We start from the raw sequence: 18,326 nt of genomic DNA on the forward strand, positions 1-18,326 counted from the left end.
TTGCAGTGTAAGACTAGAGGGAAGGCAGCTATTCATCACCACCCACCGCCAACTCTTGGGCTACTCTTTTACCAACGAATAGTGGGATTGACTGTCACATTATAACGCCCCACAGCTGAAAGGGCGAGCATGTTTGATGCGACCGGGATTCGAACCCGCGACCCTCAGATTACGAGTGTGTGTTTTTCTTATAGCAAAGCCACATTGGGCTATCTGTTCAGCCCACCGAGGGGAATCGAACCCCTGACTTTAGCGTTGTAAATCCGGAGACATACCGCTGTACTAGCGGGGGGGCCTCAGATTACGAGTCGAACGCCTTAACCCACCTGACTATCAAACAATCACCGAATTTCCTTCTCTAAGGGGTGTTTTCCTGTTGGACATGAAAAGCCCTTTCCCGGTTTGTGGTCAGTTGTTATTATTCTTTATGGCCCGGTATGGCCAAACGTGTTAAGGCGTTCGACTCGTAATCTGAGGGTCGCGGGTTCGAATCCCGGTCGCATCAAATATGCTTGTCCTTTCAGCTGTGGGGGCGTTATAATGTGACGGTCAATCCCACTATTCGTTGGTAAAAGAGTAGCCTAAGAGTTGGCGGTGGGTGGTGATGACTAGCTGCCGTCCCTCTAGTCTTTGCTAAATTAGGGACGGCTAGTTCAGATAGCCCTTGAGTAGCTTTGCGTGAAATTCAAAAAAACAATCGAAGTAAGTTTCTAGCCAGTAATTTTCTTCATGTCTAGAAGCATGCGATATTATAAGTTCAACAAAGCTGAGTATAACTAAATGTTATTTTAAGGTGAGTAATGAAGATTACTTACACAAGAGAGGTTTTGTCCGTCTTTATCACTTATGTTAGCAAAACGTTTCATAATTGATATTGAATATGGGGCGCCTAAACCATCGATGAAAAAACAACAGAGGTGTGAGTAACATATGTGGATGACATTTTTCCGGTGCTGCGGTATGACGATGAGACATTAACTGATTTCCAGAAACTTCTTAATTTGATCAGCCCTACAACACAGTTCACTTTAGACGTTCAAGGAGAAGGCTCTTTACATTTTGTGGAAGTTTCTGTAAAGACAGGGTAACTTATGTCTACAAGAAGCCATTCTCATTTGTTCTACTGCGACATGCAACAAATGTTCTTAATTTCATCTCTTGTTAATGTCTATTCATATATTTAAAATATATAGTCATTGACGGAGGTTATCAACTTGATATTATAGATAGGATAAAAACAACAACAACACTCTAATATATTATAAATTTTTGGATATACCAAATTACAGATAGCATTTATTTGCAATTAATCATAAAGCTATACAATGGGCTATTTGTGCTCTATTGACGACGGGTATCGAAGTCCGATTTCTAGCGTTGCAAGTCTGCATACATACCGCTTTGCCACTAGGAGACTACAGAGAATGTGTGTTTGTGTTTTCTTATAGCAAAGCCACATTGGGCTATTTCTGAGCCCACCGAGGGGAATTGAACCCTCGATGTTAGTTAGCGTTGTAAATCCGAAGACATACCGCTGTACTAGCGGAAGGCCAGAGAATGAGAAATGAGGAAATTACATGTTTGCATATGTCAAAAAAAAATAGTTAATATGTTCGTGAAAATTTCTGATCTTAAAGTATTGAAGTAAAGTAGAGATGTGTGTAATGTATAATATTGCTGTGGTTTCAGTTATATTGGACAGACAAGTAGAAGTTTTAAATTTAGAATTAAAGAACATAAAAATGCTGTTAACAGATTAAAAACAAGCGATTTGACCTTCTCAGAACATGTAGCGAGTTATTCACGAGTTCTTGGTTGAGACAATGTACAAATATTTAAATAAGTTAAAAAGGAATTAATTGTAAAAGAAGCATTAGAAACTGCAAAAAAATAATGGTTTTGAATAGAGACTTAGGTCTTGGTGTCACGGAAGTAAATTTTATAGGTGACGCCATTACACGAAATACAAATTGTACGTGTACGAGGTTTCTAAAGGAAATTTTTTTTCGTCTTTCCTGTCAACTGAAGATGGTGAAACGTGTTACAATGAAACATGTAGAGAGGTTTTTAGTTTCCTTATTGCTTTTAACTCTATACAATAAAACTATTGTGCATTTTGAAACGATGTAGTCGTGAGCTTGTTATTTTATTAGTTATCTAACTGTAACTTGACATTTATATTAAGATTGTTTAGTTGCTTTAAGCAAACAGGTCAGAAACTCCAAAGTTCAGACATAGCCATCCTTAGTTTCGAACAGTTGCTAGGGGATTTTTATTGGGGGGCTTTAATTGCAAAACTAAATCAAACTACAAATTTTAAAGTTCTAAACAGTTAAGATTAGAGTTGAGTCACCGGGGCTGGTAAAGGGAAAGCAATAAATGAGCAGCACCGCCACCTACACGCCTACTCTCAAACTAATGTGAGTGTTCAGTGGTTTATCGCTGTAGGCTACACTTTAAAAACATCATCCAAGATATATTACAGTAGTACACTCAATATGAATGTAGTCGTGACATTTACTCTTCCAAACACCGTGAATAACCCTAAAGTGTTGAGTTGTTGCATTTATTACTTCAATGCTGACATCACTTTTAGATCCTGTTATAAGCTGTTTAACATTATAATACTGAACAAGGGAGCTATATTGTGGCAGCTACATTTTAGCCTAGCCAGTCCCATACCAAAAATTATTACTTTTGCTCCACGGATATTGTTCACTGTAGATAACGTAGTTCCATCAGAACTACATGAACAGTGTATTTCTAAGAGACTGCGGCGACCTTTTGTTGTAGGCTATGTTTTCATTTATATTTTGTACTGTTTTTCTTATTAGAAATAGTTTATTAACGTTCTACACATCATAAGCTCGCAGCTTAATAACTAGCATTGTCTTGAAAGTTTATGAAACGATTTAAGTGATATAACACGTGAGTTAGGCTAGAGTAGTTTGTTTGTTTTGAATTTCACACAAAGCTACACGAGGGCTATCTGCACTACCGTCCCTAATTTTGCAGTGTAAGACTAGAGGGAAGGCAGCTAGTCAACACCACCCACCGCCAACTCTTGGGCTACTCTTTTACCAACGAATAGTGTGATTGAATGTGACATTATAACGTCCCCACGGCTAAAAGGGCGAGCATGTTTGGTGTGACAGTGATTCGAACCCACGACCCTCATATTAGGAGTCGAGTGCTTTAACTACCTGGCCATGGTAATTTATTAGTAACTATATTTCGGTAATTGATTGATCACTGAGTCAGTTAATTAGTTAATACAGCACTGTAAATACTGCAGATGTCAATTATTTGCATTTTCACTTGATGAGACAGCTGTAAGTATATGGACGTGCAACGCTAAAATCCAGGGTTTGATTATCCGCGGTAAACACAGCAGGCAGCTCAATGTGGCTTTGCTGTAAAACACAAATGCACCTATTGTATGTACGAGAACGTTAGTATCTCTGTTACTTTATTTATTTGATGTTAAACACAAAGCTACATACTGGACAATCAGTGTTGTGCTGTCCACCGGTTACCCCAGTTGACACAGCATGTAGCACGATGGGGCTTTGCTGTTAGAAAATACACACACACACAAACACACAGTTCTCTGTTCAGTACAGTTACTAAAACCTGGTCTTTGGCGTCATATGCCTTCAGATTTATCCCTGTGCTAATGCGAATCTCCAGTGAGGCATTACGTAATTGTGAAGTTAGGCCAATGGTTAGTTACGTGGACCTTGTAGAAGTTGAAGATGTAAAACGTATAGTTGGAAAAATAAAACGCTATGTAATATTGAGAGTAGTTAACTTTGGATTATTTTTTATTGGATAATCCAAAGAACCTGACCAGCAATAGAAACCTTTACAACAGTTACTTGGGTTGGCCGGTGGGCATCCCAGAGGATATGTCCAGCGGGTCACAAATCCTCTCCGCCTTGATCCTTCCGGTCAACAGGAGGTTGAGTGTACTTCTATTAATGTTGCCGGTGATCAGTGATTCCTGTAACATCTGTCCAGGCCTTTGTTGTGGCTGTCACAAAAGATGCCAAAAGGGGCCCTGAGGCTGAAAATTCTATCTTTTTCTTCTGAGTGCATGAGAGACTCTCTGATACACACACACACACTTATATTATATGATATATAAATATCTGTGAAAAATTCATGAATTGTTTGAAATATATAGTCTAGGAGGGGTAAGTAGGTGTAACATGCATGTATTATCGTTCCTTTGGGCACGTGAGACTAGGTGGTCGACGATGAAAGAAATGCATGTTTTCCTTTTGCAGCTTCACTCTTCACTTAAAAGTGCATAATTCTGGCAAATTTCCAACATACCAAGGCATGTTACGTTCTTTAAATGCTGTTTCGTCAGTGACGATGCTCATAGTCACCACGTGACAAGTATGCGTTCTGTAAACAAACACGTTGTCCTAACTTATCTGTGCAACTCTGAGACTCAAGTAAAAATGGTTACATTAGAGGTCTATTTCAGTAACAATAGTTTTAAAAAAAATCCACTGAAGGCAGAGACTATGATAATCAAAGGAAGACAACGACGCATTGAGGTTTTTCTGCTCTTTAATATGTGACTTGTTTTGGTTGTTTGATGTGTTTTAGAGGCTACATTGAGTTATCTGATGTGTCTACCACGGAAGAGAATCGAATCCTGGATTTTACGGTTGTATGTTTATTTGTTTGTTTTGAATTAAGCATAAAGCTACACAATGGGCTATCTGTACACTACCCACCGCGGGTATCGAAACCCGGTTTTTAGCGATTTGAGTACACAGACATGCCGCTGTGCCACTGGGGAACTTAGGGTTGTAAGTTTGTAAACTTATCGTTGGCCGAACAGGGGATTTAATATGCGACAATTTTCAGTTGTGAAGAAAAAAAGAACCCAATTTGAGAAAAAAACACAACAATATCTCTTTTAGAAAAGACAAATATTAGTTTAAAAATACTAAAGATAAATACTTTTGATGTTGATCACCCTTTGTACAGTATAAGTGATAAAGTTCATTAACCTCATGTGAATTTATTACATATAAAAGTATATTACACAAGTGTTTCTTACCCTCTCTGGCTCAGCTGCGAATTTGAAGGCTTATATCAATAAACTTGATCCCTGCGACTGACGTTTTTACGCAGAAACAAAAGTAAACAAATATAAGTAATTATGGAAAATACTCGTAATGGATATAAAAACACAAAATACTCTTGCATAAGCTTTTGAAAAACAAATATTTATCATTCCTGAAAGTAGCAACAGTAAACATGTACTTATGAAAACAGTAAAAAAAAAAAACCTTAGTAAGGTGTTTTGTTTTATTTTAATGACATCAGAAAATCGTCACAAGTCTGGTGTATTTATTTGTTTTCTGAATTTTGTTAAATTTTTAAAGATTTTATTCACATTATGTTGTTATGCAGACTTCAGGTCTCCTGCAAATATAGATAACAAAATTTTCAAGTTCTTAAACTAGTTGTTTTTAGTGTTGCTACACCAGGAACTATGCTATATTTGCTTGTGATAAAACATTTTGTTCACTCAATACTGTGTTTGCATCCTCGAAAGTGATAGCAGGTAATAAACTGGAGGTTTTATTTCCAAACTGACAGCCACAATTTACAGAAATTCTCTCTTGCATATTTTCTTCATAATGCTGCAGTTATCCATGTTTATTTTGGTAAGAGAAGTTGTAATGTACAATTTCCCGTTTGTTTACAACAAAGTATACATATGGTGGTTGGATATCTGATTTTTTTAGATCAGTAACCACCAAGATTGGAATTCCAAAATATATAACGATTGTTTGTTTGTTTTTAATTTCGCGCAAAGCTACACGAGGGCTATCTGCTATAGCCGTCCCTAATTTAGCAGTGTAAGACTAGAAAGAAGTCTTGGGCTACTCTTTTACCAACGAATAGTGGAATTGATTGTCACATTATAACAACACCATGGCTGAAAGGGCAAGCATGTTGGGTGTGAGGGGATCCGAACCTACGACCCTCAGATTACGAGTCGAGTGCCTTAACCCACCTGGCCGTGCCGACGTCACATTCGCATTTTAAACAACTTATTGTTCTCAAACAAATGTCACTGTCTTATTTCTTGTTTTGGCTCATAAACAAATTACTGAGATTTAGGCATGTCATTTGAAAACGTTTATATCACAGTAGGATAAAGCTATTATACTTATTACATCATCTAATTGGAAAATATACTATTGAAACATTTCTCTGAGATGGAGACTTCCGAAAACAATCATTTTTATATGACGCTTGATTTAATAGTATTAATCGTAAGATGATAGTAACTGGTCTGAAGTAAGATTATCTCACTTCTATATAAAGTCAGGTATCCCACAGTATTTGAGTATGGTTGTGATTAAACTTCCCTCACGCGATACCAAGACTTTAGAACTTTTTTGGCCATAGCTAAAGAGAAACTAGCTTTAACTAAATGCACTTCTTTGGTATGTTTTATAACACATAAACTTGTTGTTTTATGCGGTTTAAGTGAGGAAGTATAAACCTGTTGAACGTATCGTTAAAACGTATATTGTTTGGCTGTGTTTTATGGGCGCTGTCGTAACCAGTAAACATTTCTGTCCAAATAGCCTAAACAAAAGCGGTTCCCTAATATAAAATTATTAATACGTGAATTAATTTCAGGCTTTAGATGAGAGGTTGTTGATCTCTTTTCAAGGCTTATATGTATACAAGTTCAATAGTTCATACTTTTTGGGAGATTTATTTAAACCCATCTGGTTCAGCGTCCCATGGACAATATCTTAGCATTCTGTGAAAACCAGACGAGATGATTTTATTGGAGTTTCATTCCTTTCGCTAACTTCGTTTTTTATTCTTTAAAAAAAAGTAAAATCTTGACAATATCCAGGAAAACTATGTTATAAATAGGCAACTTTCACTACCGTGTTTCTTATATCCAAAAACCCTATTTATATACCAGAATAACACTAAGACGAAAAAGCAGGGACTGTTTTCCCAAATATATAGCAGCATGCTAAAAAATTATATCAGTTTGCCCTTCTAAATGCTTTTATGATAATGTTTTTTTTAACTTTTATATTCGATTGCAATCTACTTAAACTATTCCTAATAACATGCATTTATACACTATAGACTTGATAAATTGGAAGTTACATTAGATGATGTTCCATCCTTTAAAACTTTGATCATATACTTAGCAATTCTGTTCACACTTATCGTAGTGTGACTAGGAAACCTTATCATCACTACTGTAATGTAAAGATATAAAAATGATAACATATAATTGCAGGTGAACTACAAACCTCTCCTATAATATCAACGTAACCTCACTATTATATCTGATTTACAGATCATGTTACAATTACTTGATTCAAAGATACCATGTGAAACACCTTTAAAACAGCTATTTACTATACTCTGGAGACGCTTATGGGTGATAAAGCGAAGTTTATCATTGGACGTTACAGGTTTGGATAACCTGGTTCAGTATCATACAGTGTTTTGTTGCTCTAAATTGTAATCGTTAAAGGTAAAGTAAAGGTAATGTTAGTTACGATTTTTTTATTTTACAGATCTGTTTTACAACAATTTCTCTTATCAAAGTTTTTTTATATCTAACAATATAAATTATTTTATACTTGCAAAAACGTAGTAGACAAAAATGTTAAAAACCTAAGCATGATTAGCCTTTGTCAGATTGTCTGTATGAACCAGATTACATACACTAGATCAGCGGTTCCCAACCTTTTGGCACTCGCGACCCCTTACCTAAAAGTTTGAAACCCATGTGACCCCCTACTTAGGGCTTACTATCAGCAGCTTAATTTTTCTTTTATTTTCTGTGAAGGAGAGGAAAAGAAACATCTAAAAAATATTTAAAAATTCTGTAATTATTTATTAGCAAATTAAATCACATTGGTCCAACCTGAATTCACAAAAAGAACATATATTTCTTAAAATAATATTAACATAGGTTTGAGCAGCTATCCAACCCAGCTAGTGAGATGCCTGATGTTGCATTTCAGCAGCAAGCTTTGAAATTCGTGGCCGAGCGTTTGTTAGAGCCAGTCTCATGTCATCTCCAACATCCAATCTGTTCCTATTCTTTGTTTTTATATTGACAAGAGTGGAAAATCCTGCCTCACACAAGTAGGTAGAAGCAAATGGAACAAGGACACGTAAAGCTATCATGCTGACTTTGGAGTATGACTGATACATAGCGCACCAGAACTGAGTCACGGATTTCACCTTAAAGAGATCACGAGCTGAAGAGTCATTCCTTAGATCCAGAAATTCATCTTGGATATCATCTGGGATGCTGGATACATCAAGTTCAGTACAAAATGGGTTCCTTACCAGGGCCTCCTGTTCCTGTGATAGCTCAGGGAAGTAACGCTCGACTTCCTTTTCTAGAGACTGAAGATGTTCGGTAATCTCATCCTTGAGGAACTGATCCAGTTGGATCTGAGACTCATCCGTCACTCCACAAAGTTTTTCAAACATAGCGATGTTTCCAAGATTGGTTTTCCGATGCCAGTTCTGCAGTTTGGAAACAAAGGCCCGAAGACTATCTAGAAAAAGGAGAACATGTGTTTCCCTTCCTTGAAGCTTCAGATTGAGCTTGTTCAGCTGGTCAAAAATGTCGGCTAGGTACGCAACCCTTTTATTCCATGCTTCAGCTTTGAAGTGAGCTACAAGATCTTTCCTTTCTTGAGTCTCCAGGAATAGCTTTATTTCATCTTTCATTTCAAAGACACGATTAATAACGTTTCCTTTCGACAACCAACGTACTGCTGTGTAGAAGAGAAGGACTTCGTGGTCAGCATTCATGTCTTTGCATAGTTCTTTGAATAGGCGAGTGTTGAGTGCTTGAGTCTTCACATAATTTACAATTTTGATTACAGATTCAAGCACTTCCTGCAGAGAGGCAGGGAGAGTCTTACTGGCGAGAGCATATCGGTGAATCATGCAGTGGATGCCCTTTGCTTGAGGTGCTAGCTTCTTCACTCTCGATTGGAATCCTGATTTCGATCCCAGCATAGCCGGTGCCCCATCCGTACAAACCCCACACACGTTTTCCCATTGAAGATCTTCGTCTTGAAAAAAAGTTGAAACTTTTTCCATGACATCATCAGCTTTTGTTGTGGTTTCAAGTGCACTGCAGATTAAGAATTCGTCTTTGATGTCACCTGAATTAATGTATCTCACGAAGACAAGTAACTGAGAACATGAACTTACATCTGTTGACTCGTCGAGCTGAAAGGAGAACAAAGGGGAACCCTTGATTTCAGTCAAAACCTGTTCCTTCACATCCATAAACATTTTAGAAATGCGCCTCTGTATAGCATTATTTGACAGGGATACTTGCTGCATCTTCTTTGCACTAGCTTCTCCAAGAATAAGATTTACTGCTTTCATCAAGCAGGGTTTAAGAAGTGTTTCTCCAATCGTGTGAGGCTTTTTTTGTTTAGCAATTTCGAATGCAATCTCATATGAAGCTTCCACTACGGCTGCACTCTGCTGCTGAAACGACCCACTTCTATCGATTCTTTGGCTTTTAAGACACCGTTCATGCCGTTTGAAGAAATCCAAACCCTTCATTGCATGTTCTGGATGTTTCGTCTCGAGATGGCGCTTGAGTTTTGATGGTTTAATTGACTCTGCATTCAGGACAGCATGGCACAAAACACACTGTGGTTTCTCGATGCCGTCGTTGGCGAGCACAGTGGTGAAGCCAATGTTGAGGTAGCATTCTAAGTATCTGCGCCGTTTAGCCATGGACACAACTCACCTCTACTGCTTACTTATCTCCTTGTTAAAATAAAATAAAAATGTTGAATAATGAACGCTTTGGGAACTGTAGATCTGACACTGACTACTTGTGGGGGGTGCAGGTAGAGTAATGATGGGGTAAGTATTGGGAGGGAAGGGAGCGTGGCCAGTCGCGCGATTCATCATTCACCAATCAGCAACGGACATGTGACTCACGTGTCGACAGCGAGCACACACACACTTAATCACAGCTAAACAGACACACAAGCATTCGTACATGCGCGTGCACTCACATACTCGCTACTCACTAGTACACACATACATACAGTTGCAGACACATACACATTCACACAGGCACATTCACTCACAGGCACGCATACATACACCCATAATATCACCTAATGACATTGAACTAACGTAGCACACGTTTTGCTTTGCACCGAAACAAAAAAATGTAAGAGCATGAAAATGTAATTGATGGAATAAAATTACTGTTATCCCAAGCTACTTCTAACAAGGCTACGCGACTCCCGTGCCAAGGCTTTGCGACCCCCTGCTCAGGGGGTAGCGACCCACCGGTTGGGAACCCTTGCACTAGATGTATGTGATTACTTGGCGATTAATGTCAACAATAAATAAACAGCATACAGTCCACTTGTTTTAAAATGTTACATTAAAACAAATGAAACGTATATACGAATGTTCATTACACTGTTGGTTATCACAGTTGTGTTCAAATATTTAAACAGTGTTTCCTTTTCGTCAATGTCCACACAGGTTGATTCAGTTACTTTAGAGGCGAATTATTGTTCATGCACTGTTATTACAATACAGTTTATTTTAATTTCACTTTAAAATCACATTTATAACTGTTGATTACCACAATTATATCCAGAGCGTTAAATAATTGTCTCTTTTTCGTCCAAGTCCATAGAAGCTGGTTGAATTACTTTAAAACACAACTGACAAGACGGATTCTTCTTCTATACTTTGTTATTACAAAATAATTGGGATAATTTCACTTTAAAATATCCAGTATATGCACTTTACAGCTAAATTCATGCAGTCTCGATCTGTCTATATCGAACTAAATTTTCAATACTTATTTATACCCCCGACACAGGTCTAGAATGTTTCACGCACTACTACATTTTATGATGTAATAATATTGAATTAAAACAACAGTAAAAACACAGACGGTTCGAGTAACATGACCCGTCAATATAACAATCAATCATACATAACTATGAACTATACAACATATTGTTTGCAAATAGTTAAGTAAACAAACCTCCGATAAATTATCTCTTCCATAAATAAGTTACACTTGGACTACAGTTACGGCAGAAAGTGTTCGTACCCCTGCGTTGTGACTAGTTTTTCCTCATAACTTAAAAAGTACCACGATTAGGATAATGAAAGTATATTATATTATAAATATTATACTAACACACATCTAAATAAAGTTTGATGTAAATTGAACGACAAATAAACTGTTTATAAACAAATAACCAAACATAGGAGGGGCAGAAAGTGTTCGTGCGTCTACTTTAATGGTCAGTTGTGTAGCCTTTAAGGTGAATTACTTGGCACAATCTCTCCTCATAGCCCTCCATGACCGTTTGACAGTACTCGACTGGTATTTTCTTCCATTTTTCTTTACAGAAGGCCTCCAACTCTTTCACGTTTTACGGATGGCGCTGATGAACCCTGGTCTTCAACTCATGCCAAACGTTTTCAATTGGGTAGAGATTGAGTGACTGCGATGGCAACTCCAGAGTGCTTATACAGTTCCTCTGCAACCAGGATTGCACATATTTTGATGTGTGCTTAGGGTCATTGTCGTGCTGAAAGATCCAACGACGCCCAAACCGCAAGTTCCGAGCATCATTCTTGATATAAGTGCCTAATATATCAACGTACTCTTCTTTTTTCATGATTATTTGACGCGGTGAAGGCTGCCTACACCAGAAGAGCTGAAGGAACCCCATAGCATGATCGAGCCACCTCCGTGTTTAACTGTAGGGACCGTGTTCTTTGGAAGATTTCGTTCCTCTTTCTTACGGAAAATATTGCGAACATCATTGTAGCCAAAAAGCTCGATTTTAATCTCGTCTGACCAAAGAATACTCGTCCAATAGGTAAAGGGCTTATCCACATGCTTTCTTGCATACCTAAATCGTGCTTCTAAATGAACAGGTTTTAAATATGGAGTTTTACGAGGACGGCATGCTTTGAACCCAGAAGAGCGTAACATGTGCGTAACTGTAGAGGGTCTTACTTCAACCCCAGTTTCCCTTACCAGTTTCTGTATGTCATTACATGTTAAACGAGGGTTCCTACTAACTTCTCTGAGAACCATCCTCTTGGTTCTCTCTAGAATTTTGGTGGGGCGTCCGTAACGAGGGAGGTTAGCAGTTGATCATGTGAGCTCAAACTTGGTAATTATGCTTTGAACAGTAGATTTTGGCAGATTAAGTTGTGTAGCAATACAGGAAAGAGACACAAGAGACTTGTATTTTACAATAATTCGGTTGTTTCCTGTTCGCCATGATGACCAAGCAGATAATGACGGAGACGATGCTAAATTGCCGGAAGTATATTGTTTGCTAAATTCCAATAATTATGAACCTAGTGTCTTGTTCCGGAATGGTATAATGTAGTTTATTCGCCAAACTGAACAAAAGTTTTACGGGAATATCAGTTTTTTTGCACACATTCTGAAATGTACGAACACTTTCTGCTCCTCCTATTTTTAGTTATTTGTTTATAAACAGAAACAGTTTATTTGTCGTTTAATTTACACAAAACTTTATATAGATGTGTGTTAGTATAATATTTATAATATATTTTACTTCTATTAGCCTAATCGTGATACTTTTTAAGTTATGAGTAAAACACCACTCGGGACGTAGAGGTACGAACACTTTCTGTCGTAACTGTATATGAAGTATCTGAATAGTAACTCCTATATTAAATGTAAACGGAAACAGTCATGTATATTGTTTTTTTCATATTGTTTTAAATGCTTAGAATATTTATTGTTAATGATATTTGATGTTTTTCTGACTATTTTTATATTTGCATATGACAAAAATGTATTTGAATTATCCTGACAATATATTTTAAAGCTGCCCAGAAAAAACGCTAAAAACGTCTTCTTCATAATATTTTGAGACATTTGTTTATAGAAAATTGTATAACTGTTTCAGCACTGATTTCAAGTAATAATAATTTGAAATACTACTTAATCTAAAATATCTTTTGATCTTTTTCCTCAACAATTTGCTCCCAGTGGCATAACTGTATGTCTGCGGACTCAAGCCGCTAAAAACCGTGTCTAGGTACATGTGTTGGGCAGAGCACAGGTAGTTCATTGTGTACCTTTGTGTTTAATTCCAAACAAACAAAACCTATTCAATCGATCAAACCGTCTGCGAAACTACTTGCTTGAATGAGTCTAGTTAATCACTATTTTTATAAGTTATTTCTAGGTTTTCATTAAACCATTTCAGAAGTGTATTAACTACATAACTTATATTAAACGAAACTGCTACTTTCGGTTGGTGAACTGTAAGACTAATAGAATATTTTCTGCTACAAAGTTATGGGATTACCATAAACAGAGAATGTCTGACTATGTACTGCAACAAGGAAATGCGAGCTGTGAAAGGTTTTTTTCCTTTTCGTAGGATACAAATCCACCGAGCTCAGACGAATGGAATAAAATATAATCAACTAACTTAATGTGATTCTAGACTCGTTGTATTCCCATACGAAACATCCTCTCACTATCCACAGTCAGTAGTGCACACGAGAATGACCTCAACTGAAGCTGTGGTAACGAAACATCTGTACAAGTGTTTTGTGTTAAATTATTGATTGTTTATTACTAGTTATAGATTCTTACAAGTTCATTGGCGTCTAAAAGGGCGTTGTTGCTGGGCGTTGGAGCTATATTACACTCAAGTTTCTGGAGTAAAAACAGTTTACGCCGTGTAATATTATATGTACTATTACTTTTGTACCTTGCATTATACTAAGTAAAAACTCTACTGCTAAAAACGTCTTTATTTTTAGAGTAAAAAAAAAGGTTTATATAGAACTGAAATTGTAAGTTGACAATGACTTTGCGAGAAACAATTAAACATGGTACTAAAACAATATAGGTGTTGCTACAAGGATCAAAAGCAAGATCTACCTTTTCATTCAAATAAACAAATGAGAAAAGTTAGTTATAAAGCTATCTTTATTACATATATTAAATATATGCTATTAAACATGTACATAATTACTACAACACAACTACACTGTTGCTATTATTACTGCTACAAGACATCTGCGTTCTTACTCTTGTTACATAACTACATTTTCACAGTTGTTACATATCGCTTTTATTACGACTAAGAAAACAATATTAACTTATAATAAGAACAGGACAGTTTACTATTTAGAGCGAAATAAAAATTAATCTGGTACTTAGAATAACTAATTAGATACACTTTTCTTACGTCCTTACTTACAGAGATTAAGATAAATTGTTTTACCAGTTGGGTATCCTCCTCTAATAGAGTGTATAACAATAAGTCACACATTATATATGTATATACTATACCTTGTACCAAGGAGGACTTTCACCTAATACCTGGCCTCATCGGACACACATAGTGGTTGTTGACACGCTATTTACGCTGTCAAACAGTCCGAGCAACAACTTTTTTGGTGTAAACGAGTTTGAGATAGTGAGTAGTAAATTTTCATTGAGGCTATTTATAAATTAGAATTATAGGAAGGAATCATTAAACTATTGGAAATTAGAATTATAGTAAGGAATTATTAAACTGTTAGAAATTAGAATTAGAGTAAGGAATCATTAAATTATTAAAATTTAGAATTATAGTAAGAAATCATTAGACTATTAGAAATTAGATTTTGAGTAAGGAATCATTAAACTATTGGAAATTAGAATTATAGTAAGGAATCATTAAACTATTGGAAATTAGAATTATAGCAAGGAATCATTAAACTATTGGAAATTAGAATTATAAGGAATCATTAAACTATTAGAAATTAGAATTATAGTAAGGAATCATTAAACTATTGGAAATTAGAATTATAGTAAGGAATCATTAAACTATTGGAAATTAGAATTATAGTAAGGAATCATTAAACTATGGAAAACATGTAGTTGTTTAAAATACATAATATTTTAAATGGTAATTAATTTTTTGAATGTGAATAAACCTTTCCTGAATGACATCATGTGGTCTTGTTTTCTACTAGTGTGTGCCATATTGGACGGCAACCTTATAGACAATAAACATTGATAAAATAATAATAATTGAGAATTATTTCCTATTATTGTATAATTTATAGGACCAATAGACAGGGTTTATGTTTTTACAGATTCCTAGCTGGTTCAAAATGTAACTGAAAATGGGGTGCCACGAAACAAAATTGACAGCCATCACAATATTTCTGTATCTTCAAGGTTCATTTTGTGAAAGGTATCAAAGTAGATCTATGCAGTATAAATTTAAACTTTGTCTTCAAATATATGTGCAAGTATTACACTGTCTATTAAGTTTAGAAAGTATCGACGATACTTGATAAGTGAGAAGTATCATTTCTACGGGCACTAACGAGTAATGTATGCCATACAGGTACTGTCGTTAGATTAGATCAGGGTCAGTCAGTGGTTGTTTGAATTACGCACAAAGCTACACAATGGCTATCTGTGCTCTGCCCACCACAGGTATCGAGACCCGGTTTCTAGCGTTGTAATTCCGCAGACATACCGCTGAGCCATTGGGGGGCGGGTCAGTCAGACAACACTGTATCGTAGACTGAGAAGCATACACTTAACATCACAATGAATAAACACTAGTAATACTGGTGACAATAAGTTTTATGTTCATAGCAGCGGTAAGATGGCCCGGCATGGCCAAGCGTGTTAAGACGTGCGACTCGTAATCTGAGGGTCGCGGGTTCGCATCCCCGTCGCACCAAACATGCTCGCCCTTTCAGCCGTGGGGCGTTATAATGTGACGGTCAATCCCACTATTCGTTGGTAAAAGTAGCCCAAGAGTCGGCGGTGGGTGGTGATGACTGGCTGCCTTCCCTCTAGTCTTACACTGCTAAATTAGGGACGGTTAGCACAGATAGCCCTTGAGTAGCTTTGTGCGAAATTCAAAACAAACAAACAAACAAGCAGCGGTAAGTCTATGGATTTACAAGGCTAAAATCAGGGGTTCGATTCCTTTCGTTGGACACAACAGATAGCTTTGCTATAAGAAACACACACACAAGTTTCAAACTTAATTAATAATTTTATATGTCTTTCTGCTTTTTATGATGTTATTGTTTGTTATTAAGCATAAAACTTCACAAAGGGCTATCTATGCTCTGCCCACCACGGGGATCGAAACCCGGTTTCCAGCGGTATAAGTCCGCAGACGTACCACTGTGCTGCTGGGGGGGCGCTTTTTATGAGATTATGAGATATTTACAAAATTACCTTACCGTTAAAGTCGAAATTATTTATTTGTATGCATATGTTTTGTAGTTATTACCAAGAATTCAATTATTATACTTGCATTGATTATATTATTTTTTTTATTAACGTCCGGCATAAAGTCTTTTTTTACTGATCTAGAATGTACTAATTTCATTAATAAGTGCTATTTATATTTAAAACGCTAACTTTTTTACGCCTAATACGTTAATAAACAGATTTAGAGTAGCTCTCATTCCGCGCTCTGAGAAAGAAAGACAAGCAAGAATGCTTTGCGTCCAGCACGTGACAATCCTGTAGTTTCTGAATAAGTATCGTGAAATCTGTATACATTTGTTAACTTAGTTTGTTTACAGGATTCTAATATTTCTTTGACTCCATACATACACTTTAGTAAGTTCCAAATGGCTGTCACTAAACATTGCTTCTTTATACAAAAACAAAAACAAAAAACACACGATATTATCACTAGAAGCAAAGCATGTTCGACTAGAACCAACGTAGTGATTATGAAACGATGTGTGTAATACGCAAGATTAGTCATGAATAACTAACTATTTAGGATCAATGTATAGATCCTAAGTGGCATTCATTCAAGTTCTGGGTTGGGTAAGTTGTACAGGGGAGAAAAGAGAAAAAGAAAGAAAAAAGGTCTGATGGATTCGGTCTCCGCTGCCTATTCCTTGACATGTGATTCCAAGTGCTTACGTATGGTACTAAGATCATTGGAGAGAAACTGAAACGTAGGAAAAAAGTCGAGACTGAGGTAAATCCATATATCAAAGGAGACGTACCGCTGTCGATCAATAGCAGCTAACCCTCGGAATCCCAGTTTCTCATGCACATACTGCTAGTCTCTCTCAATCGCTACAAGACAACGTCCTTCTGGCTCATAGGATAAACTCTTGTAGCATCATTGTTTCTGTGGCTATGCAAAACAATGTACAATGTGCAATGTTTGTCCAAAGTTTAAGTTTTCCTATTTTAAAGAAAAAGTTTGCAAGAATGGTAAAACAGCTGGATTTGACATGGTAATTTTTGTTTTAATTAAAGTAGGATAATTGTAAGATTTCTCTGATAAGATGAAGCAGGATAACTGTAAGGTTCCTCTGATAATGTGAAGCAGGATAAATATAAGGTTTCTCTGATAAGTTGAAGCAGGATAATTATAAGGTTCCTCTGATAAGGTGAAGCGGGATAATTGTAAGCTTCCTCTGATAATGTGAAGCAGGATAATTATAAGGTTTCTCTGATAAGTTGGAGCAGGATAATTATATGGTTCCTCTGATAAGGTGAAGCGGGATAATTGTAAGGTTCCTCTGATAATCTGAAGCAGGATAATTATAAGGTTCCTCTGATAAGGTGAAGCGGGATAATTATAAGGTTCCTCTGATAAGGTGAAGCGGGATAATTGTTAGGTTTCCCTGAAAAGTATTTCTATTCTTATAAAATGGTATTACTGGTTGTAAGGAACATTAAATATATTTTTGTAAAGACTTATTGAGCCTAAAAGCGTATATACATATCTCGTATAGAACTGTACGACTAAACCAGGCATTAAGTTCGGTCACATAATTACATTTGTGATTTGTATAATTTATTATGATAATACTGATATCAGTAGATATCCTGGTAACTTATAATGATAATTGAATTATGATACGTATCCGTAGTTAGTCAGGTTTCCGAACTCACAACCCAGTATTTTGATCCATAAGAAATATTTAACAACTTAATTATACAGAATCACTAATGCAATGTCTATTGTTATATTGATTAGGCAAATTAAACTACTTATAATAAATTTCGTTTATACCTAATTTCAAGAGCCAAACAAATTTCTAATGCTCATGTTTTTCAAATTCCAGAACAATGAAATATGTATATGTTTACCTTCACAGACTCTTAAACATAAATAAAGTTTTGAACAGAATGTATTGATAGTATATACATACATACATATATCTATATATGTTAAAGATATAGGCTGCTATATGGTGAAGTAAAACGTATTCAACAT

At 36.3% G+C, this 18,326-nt stretch overlaps 1 protein-coding gene across 2 annotated transcripts in view; it reads left to right on the plus strand.

Annotated features, from left to right (window-relative positions):
* LOC143226436 (potassium voltage-gated channel protein Shaker-like) overlaps positions 1–18,326 on the plus strand; it is a 106,298-nt gene that overhangs the window by 73,449 nt on the left and 14,523 nt on the right. Inside the window, exon 1 of one of the 2 annotated variants that reach the window (XM_076457389.1) lies at positions 4,459–4,684. The exons of the other annotated variant lie outside the window; for it this stretch is intronic. Coding sequence (XP_076313504.1) covers positions 4,641–4,684 — 44 coding nt within the window. The 5' untranslated portion in view covers positions 4,459–4,640. Of the gene's footprint in view, positions 1–4,458; positions 4,685–18,326 lie in introns of those variants that run through there. 2 annotated transcript variants of the gene reach the window in all.

The sequence above is a fragment of the Tachypleus tridentatus genome, chromosome 9 (assembly GCF_004210375.1).
Source record: "Tachypleus tridentatus isolate NWPU-2018 chromosome 9, ASM421037v1, whole genome shotgun sequence".
NCBI lineage: Eukaryota > Metazoa > Arthropoda > Merostomata > Xiphosura > Limulidae > Tachypleus > Tachypleus tridentatus.